At 41.0% G+C, this 21309-nt stretch overlaps 1 protein-coding gene across 1 annotated transcript; it reads left to right on the top strand.

The window, feature by feature from the left end:
* Window positions 1-4104: 4104 nt before the first annotated feature.
* Window positions 4105-20801, top strand: LOC132899161 (sulfotransferase 6B1-like). The gene is made up of 7 exons (XM_060940851.1): window positions 4105-4384; window positions 4795-4901; window positions 11605-11694; window positions 12066-12192; window positions 12292-12386; window positions 15204-15360; window positions 19098-20801. The coding sequence occupies exons 1-7, from the start codon at window positions 4189-4191 to the stop codon at window positions 19223-19225; spliced, it is 900 nt and encodes a 299-aa protein (XP_060796834.1). The 5' UTR covers window positions 4105-4188; the 3' UTR covers window positions 19226-20801.
* The last annotated feature ends 508 nt before the right edge of the window (window positions 20802-21309 follow it).

Raw genomic sequence — 21309 nt, 5'->3', positions numbered from 1 at the left:
GTGCAATGCGCAACCACTTAATATTTCGTATTTGAAAATGCTAATTATTAATATGTCTATAATACATTATATTTTCATAAGAAAACAATTAAGTGATCTGAGTCTCCGTTGAGGGGGCGGGGCTGTAGCCACGAGGGGGCGACGCCCCCTTTCGCCCCCCCATGGCGCCGGGCCTGCCAATACCCATGCCACAGTGAAAGTCACACTTTGAGATCACAATTTTTTCCCATTCTGATGTTTGAAGTGAACATTAATTGAAGCTCTTGACTTGTATCTGCATGATTTTATGCATTGTGCTGCTGATTAGATAACTGCATAAAACAGCAGGTGTATGGGGTTCCTAATAAAGTGGCCAGTGAGTGTATACTGTCCCCCCCCCAAAAAAAAAAAAAATATATATATATATATATATATATATATATATATATATATATATATATATATATATATATATATATATAATTACTGCCAGTGATGTGTATTTGTAGATTCTAGGTTAAGAACCCAACCCTGTTACTATTTTCTCAGGGGGGACTCTTGTTAAAAAAAAAAAAAACCTTGACATTACATGGCATTTAACAGATGCTCTTCTCCAGAGTGACGGACACCAAGTGCAAAAGTCAGGTACATGAAGTACTGAACTTCTAGACAAGAAAGTTCTTGTGCCACCTGAACAGGGACAGAATACCTAGTGTAATATGCTGTTGAAATACCAATACTCAAACAGCCAAGCAAACAAACCAACCATACAAAGAATAACTAAATAGAGAACTCAAAACAGCTGACCCCAGGCTAGACTGTACACAGGCTGGGTTGGTCTAAACTGAAACACAGTTACACAGTGTGCAGGGAAGAAGGGGAGATTTGATTTGTCTGGCCAGAGCACATTATTCCAAAAGGCCTGGTCTTTGCCTATATGTTCACTGACAAACTCTCATCTCATTATCTCTCTAGCCTCTTTATCCTGTTCTACAGGGTCGCAGGCAAGCTGGAGCCTATCCCAGCTGACTATGGGCGAAAGGCGGGGTACACCCTGGACAAGTCGCCAGGTCATCACAGGGCTGACACATAGACAACCATTCACATTCACACCTACGGTCAATTTAGAGTCACCAGTTAACCTAACCTGCATGTCTTTGGACTGTGGGGGAAACCGGAGCACCCGGAGGAAACCTACGCAGACACGGGGAGAACATGCAAACTCTGCACAGAAAGGCCCTCGCCGGCCACAGGGCTCGAACCCGGACCTTCTTGCTGTGAGGCGACAGCACTAACCACTACGCCACCGTGCTGCCACTGACAAACTCTAGTCATGCTTTCACGTTCCTTTTGGACAGCAAAGGCTTTTTCCTGGTATGCCTCCCAAGCAGGTCAAATTTGTCTAATCTCTTTCTGATTGTAGATGTACAGTGTAGATAAAGATAACCTAGTTAAACAAATGAGATAAAAATATTATTCTTGGTCATTTATTTATTGAGGAAAACGATCCAATATTACATATCTGTGAGTGGCAAAAGTATGTGACCCTTTGCTTTCAGTATCTGGTGTGACCCCCTTGTGCAGCAATAACTGCAGCTAAACGTTTCCGGTAACTGTTGATCAGTCCTGCACACCGGCTTGGAGGAATTTTAGCCCATTCCTCCGTACAGAACAGCTTCAACTCTGGGATGTTGGTGGATTTCCTCACATGAACTGCTCACTTCAGGTCCTTCCACAACATTTCGATTGGCTTAAGGTCAGGACTTTGACTTGGCCATTCCAAAACATTAACTTTATTCTTCTTTAACCATTCTTTGGTAGAATGTTGTGTACTTAGGGTCATTGTCTTGCTGCATGACCCACCTTCTCTTGAGATTCAGTTCATTGACAGATGTCCTAACATTTTTCCTTTAGAATTCACTGGTATAATTCAGAATTCATTGTTCCATCAATGATGGCAAGCCGTCCTGGCCCAGATGCAGCAAAACAGGCCCAAACCATGACACTACCACCACCATATTTCACAGATGGGATAAGGTTCTTATGCTGGAATGCAGTGTTTTCCTTTCTCCAAACATAACGCTTCTCATTTAAACCAAAAAGTTCTATTTTGGTCTCATCCATCCACAAAACATTTTTCCAATAGCCTTCTGGCTTGTCCACATGATCTCTAGCAAACTGCAGATGAGCAGCAATGTTGTTTTTGGAGAGCAGCGGCTTTCTCCTTGCAACCCTGCCATGCACACCATTGTTGCTCAGTGTTCTCCTGATGGTGGACTCATGAACATTAACATTAGCTAATGTGAGAGAGGCCTTCAGTTGCTTAGAAGTTACCCTGGGGTCCTTTGTGACCTTGCCGACTATTACACGCCTTGCTCTTGGAGTGACCTTTGTTGGTTGACCACTGCTGGGGAGGGTAACAATGGTCTTGAATTTCCTCCATTTGTACACAATCTGTCTGACTGTGGATTAGTGAAGTCCAAACTCTTTAGAGGTGGTTTTATAACCTTTTCCAGCTTGATGAGCATCAACAACGTTTTTTCTGAGGTCCTCAGAAATCTCCTTTGTTCGTGCCATGATACACTTCCACAAACGTGTTGTGAAGATCAGACTTTGATAGATCCCTGTTCTTTAAATAAAACAGGATGCCCACTCACACCTGATTTTCATCCTATTGATTGAAAACACCTGACTCTAATTTCACCTTCAAATTAACTGCTAATCCTAGAGGTTCGCATACTTTTGCCACTCACAGATATGTAATACTGGATCATTTTCCTCAATAAATAAATGACCAAGTATAATATTTTTGTCTCATTTGTTTAACTGGGTTCTCTTTATCTACTTTTAGGACTTGTGTGAAAATCTGATGATGTTTTATGCAGAAATATAGAAAATTCTAAAGGGTTCAACAAACTTTCAAGCACCACTATATGCACTTTCACATCAATTGCAAGAGTTACCTGCAGATCCCATGATGAAATTGAGATTCTTGGAGACTTCTTCTAGCATCAAATAGTCTGCGCTTGGGCTGAATTTGCTGGGGTGGCCAAGCCTGGACAAATTGAAAGTTGTTTGAAATCTATACCACTTATAGATGATTTTCCTTACAGTGGAATAATTTATTTCTAATAATTTAGATATATTTTTAAATCCCTTGCCAGATTCATAGGCATCCACAACCTTTTTCTGAAGGCCTTAGAGAGCTCTTTAGATCTTGGCATGATGACACCACCTTATTTATTTATTTTTGACTGATTTTTTTTAAATTAAATTATGAAAATGACTACAGAATGTCAATTTTGTGTCATTTGTTGGAGTATATTACCTTTATTTGTAGGCACTGTTTCAAAGAGAGTGAAATGTTTGCTTGTTTAAATAAGTTGAGAAAGATCTACAATTTCGGATGGCACGGTGGTGTAGTGGTTAGTGCTGTCGCCTCACAGCAAGAAGGTCTGGGTTCGAGCCCTGTGGCCGGCGAGGGCCTTTCTGTGTGGAATTTGCATGTTGTCCGCGTGGGTTTCCTCCGGGTGCTCCGGTTTCCCCCACAGTCCAAAGACATGCAGGTTAGGTTAACTGGTGACTCTAAATTGACCGTAGGTGTGAATGTGAGTGTGAATGGTTGTCTGTGTCTATGTGTCAGCCCTGTGATGACCTGGCGACTTGTCCAGGGTGTACCCCGCCTTTCGCCTGTAGTCAACTGGGATAGGCTCCAGCTTGCCTGCGACCCTGTAGAACAGGATAAAGCGGCTAGAGATAATGAGATGAGATGAGATAATGAGACGAGATGAGAAGATCTACAATTTCCATGGGCTGTACTTGTGTTTTCACGACTGTACAAAGAGATTAAGATGAAAAACACTGTAGTATTCCTTTAATATAATGGGTTCACATTTTACTTACATTAATGAAGGTAAATTACAGTCTTGAAATAATGCTACATATTTGTTAATAGTAATTTAGTGTATGGACCCCTAATTATTCATACTGCATTACTTATTGTCCAGAAATCCATGTAGTCATGGTTATAAATCAAAGCTCTCTGAATAAGTAACTAAAATCCTGAAACACCCAAATAGCTCCTTCTCACGCGAGCCCTGCCTACATATGCATGCATGCACGCACACACACACACACACACACACTCCTCTCACGCGACTCTTCAGCCAGCAGTAGAAGAGACACCGAGCCTTCAGCAGCAGGAACAAAATGTCTGGTCAGACTTTTGAATCAGGTGTGAAGTCCAAGATGGATGAGGGCATGAATATGAAGGATGAGGAGAAGCTTTACAGGAGAAATGGGATCCTCTACTCCACAATCATGAGCCCACCGGAGAACCTGGATGCCTTGAAGGACCTGGAGGCCAGGGAGGATGATGTCTTGCTGGTGGCATATCCCAAATGTGGTGAGTAAGACCTGATATTGGATAAGAGAAATCTCAGCTGTTATGTTTTTTTTTTGCTTTCTTCTCAGTTGTTTTTGCAGCTCTACAAAAGCAGAGAAAGTCTCTCATTTAATGCTGGAATGTCAGGAAACGCCAAGGATCAGATTACACATTGCATAACAACTCCAGATACATAGATTTGATTCTGCAAGTCCAGTGTGAAGTTCAGTGTTCTCAATACTAAAGCTTTGCAGCTGAAAAGTTCCTCGATGTCCAGGATGTTGCATAACACTCACAGTGGTGTGTGTGTGCGTGCATGCTTTGTGTCAATACTGCTGAATCACTGTTTACTTTCAAGTAGACAAAAAAGAAACTGACAAATTAAACAAAACCGCAAACAGATTAATCTCTGAGCTCTGATTGTGTCCCAGGTTGCAACTGGATGGTGGGTGTGTTGAGGAAAATTATGACTACATGTGGATACACTGTCCCTCAAAAGCCTCCGCTGATCGAGTTCCACTCTCCAGATGCACAGAAGGTCTGTATTGTTCTCAAAGCATTCTGAGGTGAAGTGAAGGGGATCGAACTTCCCTTATACACTGAAAGCTTTTCTGTTCTCCCCAGTTTGTCTTCCACTATAGACAAGCAACTGTTCAGCTGCTTTTACACTTGGCTTCTTTTGGAGCACCGTTTGTGCTGATATCTTAAAACTCACTATGTACACTGTCATCATAACAACTCTCTAATCAGTCCGAGCTAGTAATCATTAACTTACTAGCCTAGGCTAAGTTAGAAGTAGTGGTACATGGTAGTGAAAGCATCACGCTGAACACCCTCTCCATGAGTTCAGATTATTTCAACTTGCTTATTCTAGATTAGATTTATAATATCTGGAATACAAAAATGAAATTAAAATTTCATGGATTAACTCTAAAGATGAGCTGGTTGCTTGGGGATTTTGAAAAGTCGGACTGCACCTATGCTTTTTGTCATCCAAATAGCTAGCTAACTGCTTGTATACTAGCTTGTTGACATTTTTGTTTACAGCAGCCAATATATACCACCACAACAACTTCTTGTTGTTGTTCCCATACGTTCAGGGTCACCACAGCAGATCTGTCCTACGTATTTGATTTGGCATAGGTTTTACACCAGATGCTCTTCCTGGCACAACCCTTCCCGATCTATCCAGGCTTATAGGACCGGTGCTAAGTATGCACTGGCTGGGTATTTTTACTTAATCTGCATGTCTTTGACCTGTGGGGGAAACCAGAGCACCCGGAGGAAACCCACGCAGAAACGGGGAGAACATGCAAACTCCACACAGAAGGGTCCTCGCTAGCCGTGAGGTTCGAACCCAGAACCTTCTTGCTGTGAGGTGACAGTGCTAACCAATACACCACTGTGCTGCCCTACCACCCCAACAACATCTCATCTCATCTCATCATCTCTAGCCGCTTTATCCTGTTCTACAGGGTCGCAGGCAAGCTGGAGCCTATCCCAGCTGACTACGGGCGAGAGGCGGGGTACACCCTGGACAAGTCGCCAGGTCATCACAGGGCTGACACATAGACACAGACAACCATTCACACTCACATTCACACCTACGGTCAATTTAGAGCCACCAGTTAACCTAACCTGCATGTCTTTGGACTGTGGGGGAAACCGGAGCACCCGGAGGAAACCCACGCAGAAACGGGGAGAACATGCAAACTCCACACAGAAGGGTCCTCGCTAGCTGTGAGGTTCGAACCCAGAACCTTCTTGCCGTGAGGTGACAGTGCTAACCAATACACCACTGTGCTGCCCTACCACCCCAACAACAATGCCATTTATCACCAACTAACTAGTAGCAGACTTGTCTAATCGTTTCTGTGGCTACAGGTTCCCTGTTCCCATATCATCCTCTTATAATCTGCACATTTGTTTCGATTGAAAATTGACTTAAACCACCAAATCTGTGCTTGATGAATTAATACTTTCAAGAGTTCAGGGTTACTGAAAGAGGAATAAATATTTTTTTTTTTAAATAGAATTGGTTTAAGTCTGATGTTAAAGGGCTGATGACACGAACATGACTCTATGCAATTTCTTAAATAAACTATACAACATGGCAAACATGTTAGATTTCTGTTATAATTACGTGAAAAGAAGCTGTTGTTACGCGAATATCCAACTTTTAATTGCACAGCGCAAGAAAACTGGGTCCGTGGCTCATGGCCATGTTGTGACATCAGCGGAAGAACACGCTGCAGTTCACTGGCTGTCTACTCAATGGAAATGGCGCATGAAAACGCCGGTGAACTCTCTAGCTCTTCCTCTTCTGGGAGTCTAGAATTGTGTTGTGAGTGGGATAGATCGGAAGAATCAAGTGATGATGAACATGGGTGCATCCAACCGTACAGGTTTGAACCTGTTACTGTGCAATCTGAGAGCGACTCCGACCCCGAGATGGACAGCGGACAGGCAGACAGCCCAGCATTGAACACCACAAGGTTGGATAACAAGGATTGGTAGGTCAACCCGTATTTGTTCAAAATGTTACGGAATCAATATTTTAATATTGTGTATTGTTGCCTTGCATGTGTAAACACTGCTTATATCATGTAAGCCATATGCTACACTGAATACATAGTTCCTAATGGAGCATGCAAACGGCTAACATAATAAGCTTACGACTATGCCTGATCCGTGATACATTTAGGATAATATTGGCAGGCACGTCTTCTAGTTTATGGCTTCTTAGTTTTATCCTTGAATGAAGCAAAATATTTGATAACCTACATCAGCGTAAGCAAATGACAATCTGTAGCCTACTTGTCTGGCTAAGTTAGCTTTCCCTCAGTGTTTGCTTTGAGAAACAAGCTTTCACAAGCAAATACATGACTGATATCACGCCGACTTTATGATTACATTTATGATTATCATGAATGTGTACTCTATGATGTGTACTCTATGAGTGCTCTGGAGCGAGTCACTTCCAAGATGGCCGCGCAGACCGCATGGTTACTATTTTTAGCATCATGTTGGAGCACTCTATAGCTCTACGTACCTTTATCTTATGTTGTTTTTCAACACATGTTCTGACAGTTGGACTGTCTTTGGAGGAGTCGCCTTGTCCCAGACGACTGCTGGATCCGGCATAGCTACTAGTAGACCCCCTCCGGAATACTGTAGGCACTGCTGATGGTAGCAGCACACGTTTGTGCTGAACTGAACACCCAAGAGATTCCTTTAAGCTGGGAAGGGTGTCAAAACAATCCAAATCGAAGTGTTCAGAGCACAGGACGGATGTTGGTGAGGGCTCCCACTTGTCACGAGTGCGCCTGACTTGCTTCACCCACTTCGCATGCAGCTCGGGATCTCTGGGAAACTTGAATAAACTTACCCCATCCTTGTGGGTTTTGGAGCAAAAGCCAGCAACACAACACGAAGGCATAATAACTATATATATATATATATATATATATATATATATATATATATATATATATATATATATATATATATAATGTATAATAATACTAATAATGATAAACTGAACACCTCTCACATCAACAACAAACCGGTAAGTGAGGAGGAAGGTTCTTTCGCTGACGTCATATAGCCCCTCCTCCTCATTCGTCTCCTGGGTGCTGCAGCCCCGTCAAATTTGCCCAAATAGCCGCATTTTTTATCATAACTTGTAAAATAGGCGCCTTCGTGAATTAATATATGGATCATCGGGAATTACTTTTTATGTTATAAAACATCGCCAAAGATGTCAAAAACGTGTCATCAGCACTTTAAGGAGGTTGCTTGCTTTCACTGTAGCAGAAAATCAGTCAGGTTTTTTGTTTTGTTTTGTTTTTTTAAAGCTGCTTGTGAGACAACTAAATGTAGACACAGTTAAAACACTTAAATACACAAGCTGTTATTTTTAGTTATATTAGCAATTAAATATATTTTATTTAATATGCCAAATCTGGGGTGGCACGGTGGTGTAGTGGTTAGCGCTGTCGCCTCACAGCAAGAAGGTCTGGGTTCGAGCCCCGTGGCCGGCGAGGGCCTTTCTGTGCGGAGTTTGCATGTTCTCCCCGTGTCCGCGTGGGTTTCCTCCGGGTGCTCCGGTTTCCCCCACAGTCCAAAGACATGCAGGTTAGGTTAACTGGTGACTCTAAATTGACCGTAGGTGTGAATGTGAGTGTGAATGGTTGTCTGTGTCTATGTGTCAGCCCTGTGATGACCTGGCGACTTGTCCAGGGTGTACCCCGCCTTTCGCCCGTAGTCAGCTGGGATAGGCTCCAGCTTGCCTGCGACCCTGTAGAACAGGATAACACGGCTACAGATAATGAGATGAGATGAGACACACTTTCTTCTCTGGATTTTCTCACCCCCAACTTGCAATTTTGGGTAGGTCTCCCAATAATGTTGCCCTTTCGGGCTAAAGAGAGAGTTGAGAGACTCTCTTAAGCAATGAACATTGTCTCTGTACGTGGTTTTCCCAAACTTGCTCATAAGAAGGAGTCTAAAAGAGCAAGAGGATGAAGAGCATCTTTGCAATGCACGTCCCCGAAATAGGCATTAGTAGTTGCTAAAGGCAATTGCACTGTTGTTGAAGGCATTAGTAGTTGCTAAATCCAGTCGATAAGGTCACATGGCATTCGTTTTTAAACAAAATCTAATGAAATATAAAGCGTTTAAAATAAGATAATATATAGTATCATCTGGAAGCATTACATATATAACGTGGTAATTAATTAATGAAACTATTTTAGGTTTTTGGGCATTTTTAAAATCCAAGCGTGTTTTTAATTAAATGAACAAACGTTCACACAAAAGAATGATCATCTCATCTCATTATCTCTAGCTGCTTTATCCTGTTCTACAGGGTCGCAGGCAAGCTGGAGCCTATCCCAGCTGACTACGGGCGAAAGGCGGGGTACACCCTGGACAAGTCGCCAGGTCATCACAGGGCTGACACATAGACACAGACAACCATTCACACTCCCATTCACACCTACGCTCAATTTAGAATCACCAGTTAACCTAACCTGCATGTCTTTGGACTGTGGGGGAAACCGGAGCACCCAGAGGAAACCCACGCGGACACGGGGAGAACATGCAAACTCCGCACAGAAAGGCCCTCACCGGCCACGGGGCTTGAATCCGGACCTTCTTGCTGTGAGGCGACAGTGCTAACCACTACACCACCGTGCCGCCCAAAGAATGATCAAATAAGCTAAATAATTAAGTAAAGGTGTTGCCCATGCTCGCTCATTTCACTGTTACCCCCTGATCATGCAGTCATGATTATTTCAACTGTTATTCACAATGCCAATTGGGCAATGTTCTCCCTTATAAGTGCGCACAGAGAGAGAGAGAGGTTTTGATCTGTGTGTACTGTGTACCTAAGGAAGTTGAATTGACCTTTATTTATATATTTGTGTATATACAGTCAAAGTAAAAAGTTTGTGAACCCCTTGGAATTTTCTATATTTATGTCTAATTTCCATATAAAACATGGTCATATCTTCATGTAAATCACAATAATAAACAAAGACAGTCTCCTATAACTAAAGAGACACAGATTTTCAAAGAATGTTTGACCATATTGAATAAATCATTCAAACTGTGAAACTGACGGTTGGAAAAAGTAAGTGAACCCTAATCTAATGACTTTTCAAAAAGCTCATTGCAGTCAGAATTTAGCACACCTGGGTTCCATTTAATGAAATGAGTTCAGAGGTGTGGCCTAGAATTACTTCGATTGATTAAAAACCCCTGAAAAGTTTGAGTTTGAACTTTTGACAAGAAGCATATCCAGATGGGAATCATGCCTCGCACAAAAGAGCTATCTGAAGCGCTAAGATCAAGAATTGTTAACTTGCATAAGGCTGGAAAGGGTTACAAAGTTATCCAAAAGATTTTAGGTATTCATCAGTCTATGGTCAGGCAAGTTGTCTCTAAATGGAAACAATTAGGTATTGTGGCTACTCTGCCTAGAAGTGGGCGCCCCACCAAGATGACCCCAAGAGCACAACGCAAAATCATTAATGAGGTAAAGAAGAACCCTAGCGTGATAGCGAAAGACTTGAAGATGTCATTAGAACTGGCTAACATCTCTGTTCATGAATCAACAATACGCAAAACATTGAACAAGAAAGGAGTCCATGGCAGGACACCAAGAAGGAAGCCACTGCTGTCAAAAAAGAACATCGCTGCATGCCTGAATTTTGAAAAAGGGCACTTGGACACTCCACAATGGTACTGGGAAAATGTTTTGTGGAGTGATGAAACCAAAATTGAACTATTTGGGAGGAACAAGCAGAACTCCATTTGGCATAAAAAGGGCACTGCATATCAACATCAAAACATCATTCCTACAGTAAAGTATGGTGGAGGGAACATCATGATTTGGGTCTGCTTTGCTGCATCAGGGCCTGGACAGCTTGCCATCATTGAGGGGAAAATGAATTCCCAAAGTTATCAACAAATTCTCCAGGATAATGTGAGGGTGCCTGTCAACTGAAGCTCAGAAGAGGCTGGGTGATGCAACAGGGCAATGACCCCAAACAGCGCAGCAAATCCACAGCACAGTGGTTTCATAAGAATAAAATCCGCCTTTTGGAGTGGCCAAGTCAGAGCCCAGATCTCAATCCTATTGAGATGCTGTGGAATGACTTGAAGACAGCCATACACAGAAGAATTTGTTGATAAATTTGTGAGATTCTCCTTGGCCTTAAGAGGCTTTCGGGAAACCCACCCCTGATTGGTTAAGAGGCCTAAAGGTTGCTGGTTCGATTTTCTGGACCAGCTAGAATGTCTGAAGTGCCCTTGAACAAGGCACCTAACCTCCAAATGCTCCCCAGACTGCTCTGGGTCCTGTTGTACATCACTCTGGATAAGAGCAGCTGCTAAATGCCTGTAATGTAACTAGAAATGCTTGTGGAACATTTTTCCTGGACACTCCCTCTCCAGACCACCAGAGGGTGCACTCTCAATTTTGGAACCACTTCATTTCCTGTTTGCATAGTATAAAATCTGACTTCACTTTGCATGAATTCACTTTCACTTTGAAAAAATGTGAATACTGCAAAGCGTTTTTAAAAACAACTTGCATTCTGGTTGATTCCCACAGGATGACAAGTAAACCATGTGTTGGTGCGAAGAGTGAAAGCAGCGTTGTAGTTTTTCTTCTGTATCCTCAGGAATAAAGCTGTGCCAAATTGTTTGACTTTTTTCAATGTTTGTCTTTGCAGGCTATGGGTCAGATGCCATCACGGCGTTTTATTGCGACTCATATGCACCCTGATTTAATCCCTGCTTCATTTAAGACCCATAAAACAAAGGTCAGTGTGAGAGCAATTTGGAGCATGTGACAGATCACATGACTCCAGGTTCACTGTCATTGTTGGATTAATATCAGTTGCACCAAATATTCAATCCTTAATTCTCAGGTTATTATTCACCTAAAAGCACACTATTTTACAAACTACCATGAACTATTCAGTAAATATGTTGAAACTATAATGAAAATGTGTTTACATGAGTGAGGAATCAGCCTCACTGATAGGCTAGAACTTAATTTAAAAATCATAATTTTGAGCACATGGCTAGTTTCAAATTTTTTAAGCACTTCAGTTCAGTCAGGGACTTGGGAAATGTGTCTTGGATTTTGTCTTGTCTTCACACTCATCTTCAAAATATCGTTTGCTTTCAGATCTTGGTGATATTTCGAAACCCCAAAGACACTGCCGTCTCTTATTACCATTTCATGAACAACAACCCGGTGCTGCCCAAAGCCGAGTCCTGGGACAAATTTTTCTCCGATTTCATATCTGGTGAAGGTAAGGTGAATAATCTAGAACTCCTGAGTTCAATAATGTTTAATTTTTCAAAGATTGCTGAGTATAGACGTCTTGCACTGACCTGATTTTCACACACAGTTGGCTGGGGTTCATATTTTGACCATGCCGTGGCCTGGGACAAACGAATGGACGACCCTAATGTGTTGATTGCGACCTATGAGGAACTGAAAGAGGTAAAAAGAAAAAAATATATAGTCTAGATATGGCAGAGGGGAACTGTCAGGGCCTTCTAGGTGTTCAGAGAAGGTCCAAACATATCAGCATTTCAAATGTTATATTTAATTTTTTTCATAATTTCATTATAATTATTTTCTTCTCATTCTAATTTGGCCTCATTTTCAATTGAATTTCCTTTAGAAATGAGTTACTGTCCTGAAAACATTAAAAGAGTTATCCAATGAGATTTTTTGTTTGTTGCCCCTAGACTGAGAAGAGTTTTGAGCTGGCTCATTGATTGGTTAGGACTTCAAGGCCGGGACAGAAGGCCATGGCAGTGTACGTTTATGTAAGAAGTAATTAACCAATCACTACATTTATGTGTGACATAAATGTAGTGCCTTGGTCAGTCAGGATTTCTTTGGGAATCCTGGCTCAGGAGATAACGTGGAAGAGTGCCTCCACAATACTGTGTGCTGAAATATTGCAGAGAGGCACTGCTTCCGGATATCATGTTGCATAGTCCACCAGGACTAAAATAAAGTGATCTCCCTGTGCTGACTGATCTAATGGCCAGATGAGATCCATGCTAATTCTCTCGGAGGGGGTCTCGATTAGAGGGAGAGGGTGCAAAGGCACTTTTGGGTTGGCCACTGGATTTGCTAGTTGGCATTCGTGACACGCCGCACATCCCCTGCGAATACCTAGCCAATAGAACCGGGCCATTATTCAGCTGAGTGTTTTATCCTGACCTAAATGGCCGGCCATTGGATTAAAGTGAGCCGCATGGAATACGACTTCCCTACGGCTATTTAGGATTAACAACTGGGTTATCTGTTCGCCGGTTTGAGTGTCCTGCGCCACTCGGTATAGCCTATCTTTAATAATTGTGAAGTACAGGAAGGAGGTTGTCACATTTGGCTGGAGGGGTTGACCATCGATTACTCTCACTTGGTCCAACGCATGACGCAGAGTCTTGTTTCGCGTCTGTTCTGTTCACTGCAAAACACACGCCACATTAATCGACAACAGGTGTACTGACTTTGCCACTCACCTTCCCTGGCCCCGCCGTCCATTCACAAACCAACATTTGGCCATGCCCCTGCTGCCACAGTTACTTTTAAAATCAACATCGACAGCTACACACAATGGAGTTACCTGGCAGCCTGCCGCTAATCCCTTGCAAAATCCTTTGCCCTGTTGCTTTTTTGGTGTGTCTGGCTAAGTTTTGGCTGAGCTCAAGTCCCACCTCTAATAGTAATAGTTCACCACTGATATGGTATGTAAACATTAGGGTGGTCCCCCAAATTTTTTTTTTTTAGGATTTTGTTATGACCACCTTACCTTTTTTTTACATTGCCTAAAAGAAGTTATTGTGCGAAATTTGGTTAAGATTGAACAATGTTTAGAGGTGCCACAAAGCCATTAAAGTTTTCACTCAAGACACAATATAAAATAATGTGGCTTATTAACTGTTTCATATGAATACAAACAATACAGTAATATAACTTCCTGTGTTCAAAGTAACAACAGCTATTACTTGTCTGTGATTTTCTAAACCCTTCGGTATTATGGTATCTTGTGGAGATAAAAGAACACACTAAGGACTTCCCTAGCAGAAGGAAGCTTTCTCCCAGACAGTTCCTTGGAAGTGGGACCAATTAACCAAATGTAATTGTCCTTTCTGGTTTTGTGCTTTGCACCACCAGTACTACTTGTATTACTGTTGCTAGCCATCTGAAAAACATAGAAAGAAAAACATTCACAACTTCATCAGCATATTACGATCAGTGCTCATTGTTTAAGAACCCCTTAGTGCATGAAAGTTAACCTTCTATCAGTCTATAAACTCTTCCTGCCTCTTCTTTTTCATAGAAGTGGCATATTCCCTCTAGAACTGTGACTTTTTGGGGGTTTGAGATCTTCTCTGCAACAGTCTACACACCAACTAATGTTAATAGCTTAACCCGATTTGCAACCTCGTGGCACCTCTAAATATTAACCAATTTTTCTGAAATTTTGCTTGTTGCCTTCTTTTAGCCTATGTAAAAAAATGGTAGGGTGGTCGGAATGTCTCATCTCATCTCATTATCTGTAGCCGCTTTATCCTGTTCTACAGGATTGCAGGCAAGCTGGAGCCTATCCCAGCTGACTACGGGCGAAAGGCGGGGTACACCCTGGACAAGTCGCCAGGTCATCACAGGGCTGACACATAGACACAGACAACCATTCACACTCACATTCACACCTACGGTCAATTTAGAGTCACCAGTTAACCTAACCTGCATGTCTTTGGACTGTGGGGGAAACCGGTGCACCCGGAGGAAACCCACGCGGACACAGGGAGAACATGCAAACTCTGCACAGAAAGGCCCTCGCCGGCCACGGGGCTCGAACCCGGACCTCCTTCTGTGAGGCGACAGCGCTAACCACTACACCACCGTGCCGCCCTGGTCGGAATGTTTTGGTAAAAAAAAAAAAAATCCCATACATTTCGGGACCACCCTAGTAAACATACAGTATTCCTTAATCAACTGGCCATGCTTGTGTTTTAGCATATCTGGTAAAATGTATTTGTTTGTGAATTGAATTCAGTTATTATTATTATTATTATTATTATTATTATTATTATTATTATTATTATGTATATGAAGTTGAGTACAAGAGTTCATATATTCCTTATTGAGTGTCTTTCCTATGCTTGCAGTTTAAAATAATAATAATAATAATAATAATAATAATAATAATAATAATAATAATCTGCTCTCTTACCACCTGCAGCAGCAAATAATACAGAATGCTTTTCTATAACACTCTTTTCTAATCTTTATTAGAACCTCTTGGAGGGTGTAAAGAAAATTGCAAGCTTCTTTGGCTTCAGTCTGACAGAGGAACAGGCCAAGGGGATTGCTGGAGAGAGCACGTTCAGTGCCATGCAGTCAAGCTCTTCAGCTTCTCATGGACAGTTTGGCAATGTCTTTTTCCGAAAAGGTAATTAAACTGAGCATTAATGGTGGGTTTGGGGACGGGTTCACCCATAGGCCTAGGCCTAACATGCGAACCACACAGAGCTGAAAACATCAATGGTGAAAGAGCACAGCCTCTGCATGGTGCATGCTAAACCTTCCAATAATGCAGCTTAGCTTTTGAAAAACAGCTATCATAGTCTGTCAATGCATCAGCTCCCGTAGTTTCTCTCACACACACGCACGCGCTAACACTTCCTCATTTTTTTTGGGTGCTATTACTTATAATACTGATTGGTTAATCTTGTTTCTCACAATACCAGGTGAAAAGCAATAGAAAATAATCAACCTTCAAAAAAAAAAAAAACATTGGATGATAGCCAGGAATCAAGAGAGAAAAATTGTGTGGGTAGGATGGCACTCTCCCATGTCAATAACAGTGACACTAACACACACACACACACACACACACACACACACTGGTGTGTGTAAGATCATGTATGTGGAAGAGAATGAATAGCGGTTTCCTCCAAAAGTTTTACTCTGCCCTGTGATACACCAGTTCGAATAGATGTAGAGGTTGGCCTCACATGTTAACAATACGGGGAGGGTGGGGCAAACATGTGCCCCCTCCAAAATTAATTACTTAGTGGGTGGGAAGTGGCAAGATCAAATTAAGGAGAAAATGTAAATGGAAAATGTGATTTATACAAATGAAGACATACATTTGATGTTTGGTGCGGTTCAGTATGGAGGAACTGCAGCGATGACATCGTTATAGCGCATTTTATTATGCAAAACAATGCGATTTTACACATACTGGTCAGGTACATAAATATTTGGACATATTTAAAAAAAAATTTTAGTTCTCTACTACAGTATATTGGAGATTTTTCTGGTCAAGTTGGTCCAGAACGATGGGAAGAAAAGAGTATGGAGAAGGGAAGGAACTGCTCATGATCCGAAAATCATCTTAAGGTGTGGGCATGTATGGCTGACAGTGGAACTAGTTTGCTTGTATTTATTGAGGTCACTGCAGACAAAAGTTGCAAGATGAAGTCAAGTGTATATTATCTGTTCAGATTCAGCCAAATGCTTCAAAAAACTATTGTATGGTGCTTCACAGTGCAAAGGCACAGAGCAGACTTCAAAAACAACCCAGGACTTTAAGACAAAGATGGGGAATATTCTGCAATGGCCAAGTCAGTCACCTAACCTGAATACAACTAAGCGTGCATTTCACTTGCTGAAGGAAAAAAACGAAGGGAAAATGCCCCAAGAACAAGCAGGAATTGAAGCCAGTTGTAGTAAAGGCCTGGCAGAACATCATCAGGGAAGAAATCCAGTGTCTGATGTTTATTGGTTCCAAATTCCAGGTACACTGTAAAAAAAAAAAAAGATTTCTTGTTTTAACTTAAAGTTAGCACCCAGGCTGCCTTAAAATTTTTAGTTCTTTGAAATTCATATAGTAAGTTAAATTGTTCACCTCGTTGTGTTAACTTACTATATTAATTTCAATGAACTCAAATTTTTAACGTAGCGCAAGGTAGTAACTTTTTTTAAGTGAAAACAACAAATTTTTTAGTGTAGTAATTGACTGCAAAGAATTGAAAACCAAGTATAAAAAATAATGAATTATCTCCACCAACTTTGTTGGAGGAGGTTGTGTTTTCACCTCCATGTGTTTTTGTCTGTCTGTTCCCAACATAACTCGAAAAGTACTGAATGGATGTTGATGAAATTTGGAGGAAAGTTGGGCCATTGACCAAGGAACAGTTGATTAGATTTTGATGCAAATCCAGGTGTGTGTGTGTGTGTGGATCCAGGATCCAGACATGTATGCAAATCCAGGATTTATTTTCCCTATTCCAAACATAATTCAAAAAGTACTGAATGGATTATTATGAAATTTGGAGGAAAGTTGAGCCATGGGCCAATGAACAATTGACTAGATTTGGATGCAACTCCAGATCTGTAGCTTGGTGGTGGTATGCCCTCTATTGAGTGGCCTTCTAATTTACAGTGGTGTTTGAACGTTTATGAACCCTTTAGAATTTTCTCTATTTCTGCATAAATAGGACCTTAAACATCAGATTTTCACACAAGTCCTAAAAATAAAGAGAATCCAGTTAAAAAATGAGACAAAAATATTATACTTGGTCATTTATTTATTGAAGAAAATGATCCAATATTTGAGTGGCAAAAGTATGTGAACCTTTGCTTTCAGTATCTGGTGTGACCCCTTTGTGCAGCAATAACTGCAACTAAATGTTTCCAGTAACTGTTGATCAGTCCTGCACACCGGCTTGGAGGAATTTTAGCCCGTTCCTCCGTACAGAACAGCTTCAACTCTGGGATGTTGGTGGATTTCCTCACATGAACTGCTCGCTTCAGGTCCTTCCACAACATTTTGATTGGATTAAGGTCAGGACTTTGACTTGGCCATTCCAAAACATTAACTCTATTCTTCTTTAACCATTCTTTGGTAGAACGACTTGTGTGCTTAGGGTTGTTGTCTTGCTGCATGACCCACCTTCTCTTGAGATTCAGTTCATGGACAGATGTTCTGACATTTTCCTTTAGAATTCACTGGTATAATTCAGAATTCATTGCTCCATCAATGATGGCAAGCTGTCCTGCCCCAGATGCAGCAAAACAGGCCCAAACCATGACACTACCACCACCATGTTTCACAGATGGGATAAGGTTCTTATGCTGGAATGCAGTGTTTTCCTTTCTCCAAACATAACGCTTCTCATTTAAACCAAAATTTCTATTTTGGTCTCATCCATCCACAAAACATTTTTCCAATAGCCTTCTGGCTTGTCCACGTGATCTTTTAGCAAACTGCAGACGAACAGCAATGTTCTCTTTGGAGAGTAGTGGCTTTCCCCTTGCAACCCTGCCATGCACACTATTGTTCAGTGTTCTCCTGATGGTGGACTCATGAACATTGCCTAATGCTAACGTGAGAGAGGCCTTCAGTTGCTTAGAAGTTACCCTGGGGTCCTTTGTGACCTCGCCGAGTATTACACGCCTTGCTCTTGGAGTGATCTTTGTTGGTCAACCACTCCTGGGGAGGGTAACAATGGTCTTGAATTCCCCCCATTTGTACACAATCTGTCTGACTGTGGCTTGGTGGAGTCCAAACTCTTTAGAGATGGTTTTGTAACCTTTTCCAGCCTGATGAGCATCAACAACACTTTTTCTGAGGTCCTCAGAAATCTCCTTTGTTCGTGCCATAATACACTTCCACAAAGTTGTGTTGTGAAGATCAGACCTTGACAGATCCCTGTTCTTTAAATAAAACAGGGTGCCCACTCATCTGTCATCCCATTGATTGAAAACACCTGACTCTAATTTCACCTTCAAATTAACTGCTAATCCTAGATGTTCACATACTATTGCCACTCACAGATATGTAATATTGGATAATTTTCCTCAATAAATAAATGACCAAGTATAATATGTTTATCTCATTTTTTAAAACTGGGTCCTCTTTATCTACTTTTAGGACTTGTGTGAAAATCTGATGTTTTAGGACATTTATGCAGAAATATAAAAAAAAAATTCTAAAGGGTTCACAAACACCACTGTATTAGCAATGTGCAATATTACCCCCATACTATAGATATCTCTGTAATAGTCTGCTTCATAACAAGTGGTACTAGTATAACTGTTTATTGGTACATTACCAGTCCATCATCAACTGAAGATCGGGTATCCAAACACTAATCTTTGTTAACTCTGTTTCTTTAATAGGTGTGGTAGGAGACTGGAAGAACCACTTCAGCGAGGCTCAGAGTAAACAGATGGATGAAGAGTTCAAGAAGAAACTATCAGGAACCAAACTGGGAGCCAAGCTTAAATACGAGCTGTACTGCCAGTAGTCAAACATTTAAACACGATTTTTATTTTTCCTCAATAGTGATTTTTAGGCATAAATAATTAACACATTGTATTTTTCAGATAGCTCAAATGATAACTTAGGACTGTCAGTGTCCTCACATTGAGGTACATGATTACCATCTTATACACAATTACCTCCAGACCTCTCCAGTGCTATTATCTTAACACCATTATCCTAATTTGTATCGGTGCTTCTGTATTGTCTATTATCCAACATTGCTGACGGTGAGAGATGCCACACATCTCGGCCATTTCTGTTTATATTTTCTACACAAAAACTCTAATATATCTTTGACTTGAGCAAAGATGTCAGGTTTTAAATAACATCAAACTAATAACTTTTTTAATATAAGATGCGTGTTACTTTGTCACTGCACAGACAATGAAATTTAATATTATATAAATGTCTTTTGTATCATTTTGGACATCAAAGTAAAAAAAAAAAACAATCCGTGGAATAAGGCAGCTCTAAAAAGTGAGGAATAACTTTTTTTTTTCTTCTGGATACCTGCTAAATTGAATTAATTTTCCAATGAAGGTGATACATGTTTTGCATGCCATTTTCTGATTAATAAAATCATCTCTAACATGAGCATGTTTTGCTCTAATTATTATTAAAATAAAAGCAAAAGAATCACAAATCAATTTTGATAATTGACAAATTTATATTTCACAAAGAACCAAGGAATATGAGCAAACATTTAAGTAACAGTAACTAATGATTGATAATCACTGTGACCATATAAACAAGCTTGTATGATGTGTATGGCAGCCGTTGGTCATGATACAAATTAGCTAGATAAATAGGGATATTGGAAGTTGTTTACCCTTATGTGAAAATCTCACACATTTGGGATGTGATCATAGGTTTTTCCACAACACTGTGCAAACAATATGAGAATGTCAGAGTGCAGGCACTTACAGATACATGAGCAGGGGAGAGCGAGTGCATAGCAAACAGGTGTCCAGATCCAAATCTCGAAGCATTAAACAAAGTCGTGGTCAGGCATGGGTCGGTCAATTGCCAAACATTCTGTTTAGTACACGGGAGATTGCTCTAAGACAACGAGGGAGGCTCAGCCTCCTCTAAAAATGCCCTTATAACTTTAATGTGTGCGTGAGTTTCTCCCCCTCATGACAGCGCGATGCAACACAGCCTCAGTGGACTTCAATGGCATTTGGGAGCTCTGCGCTTTTCAATCTCAAAATGCAAGACGATTATTGGACAAATACTGCGAAAACGCCCGCCTACGGACTCCCACGGACTCCCAGCCTCAGTGGACTTCAACGGCATTTGGGAGCTCTGCGCTTTTCAATCTCAAAATGCAAGACGGTTATTGGACAAATACTGCAAAAAACGCCCGCCTACGGACTCCGAGCCTCACATGGGAGGGACATGGCAGTTTCCGCGAGGAGACTGGTGATTGGTGAAAGCGACCGGATATTTTCTTTGATTGACAGTTCGTTTCAACTATAGACAGGCAGCGGTGAATCTACGGTTTCTACCAGCTTTTTTAGTTTGTATATATTTTCATTGTAAATAAAGTGTAAATATAGTGTTGTCAAGTTTGCTATCTTAGTTCCAGAAATTTCGTTTATTTGAGTGACTGAACTTGAACTTGAGGGGGCTAGTCAGCTAGCAAGAAAGCTGCGCACGGATGCCAAGCATTGCTGATTTAATTTTGGCGAAGCCATTTGCCAGTCTTCCTTTCGAGGAAAAAATTAAAATTAAAGAGCAGGGTAGACCAACGCCTCAAATTGACTTGGTGAAAAAGGTAGGGAATAATACTCGTTCCTTTCAGCTCTCCTGGTATGAGAAAGTGAATTGGCTAACAGCAAGTGACCCACATCAACAACAGTAAATAGGCTACTTTAGTAATATGTCATGGATGGACCAAAAATATAGAATCTATTTAAAGTGTTTATGCTGAGTATATTATATTGGAATATATATTTTTCTGGATATGAATTAAACACAGCTACAATTTGGAAAACATTTCTAAACAAAAACACAGCCGAGAACTTTTCACACTACAGACCTGGATTAAAAGTGAAGGGTTATCAA

The sequence above is a fragment of the Neoarius graeffei genome, chromosome 15, assembly GCF_027579695.1.
Source record: "Neoarius graeffei isolate fNeoGra1 chromosome 15, fNeoGra1.pri, whole genome shotgun sequence".
NCBI lineage: Eukaryota > Metazoa > Chordata > Actinopteri > Siluriformes > Ariidae > Neoarius > Neoarius graeffei.
Note: the sequence above shows the minus strand (reverse complement) of the source record. Positions and strands in the feature narration are given on the sequence as shown.

What these genes read in the sequence shown, in the direction of transcription:
- LOC132899161 (XM_060940851.1), top strand. Translation starts at nt 4,189, where the DNA reads ATGTCTGGTCAGACTTTTGAATCAGGTGTGAAGTCCAAGATGGATGAG. An exon ending in CGATTTCATATCTGGTGAAG is followed by an intron (nt 12,193 to 12,291) that starts GTAAGGTGAATA and finishes TTTCACACACAG; the next exon opens with TTGGCTGGGGTTCATATTTT. An exon ending in CCTATGAGGAACTGAAAGAG is followed by an intron (nt 12,387 to 15,203) that starts GTAAAAAGAAAA and finishes AATCTTTATTAG; the next exon opens with AACCTCTTGGAGGGTGTAAA.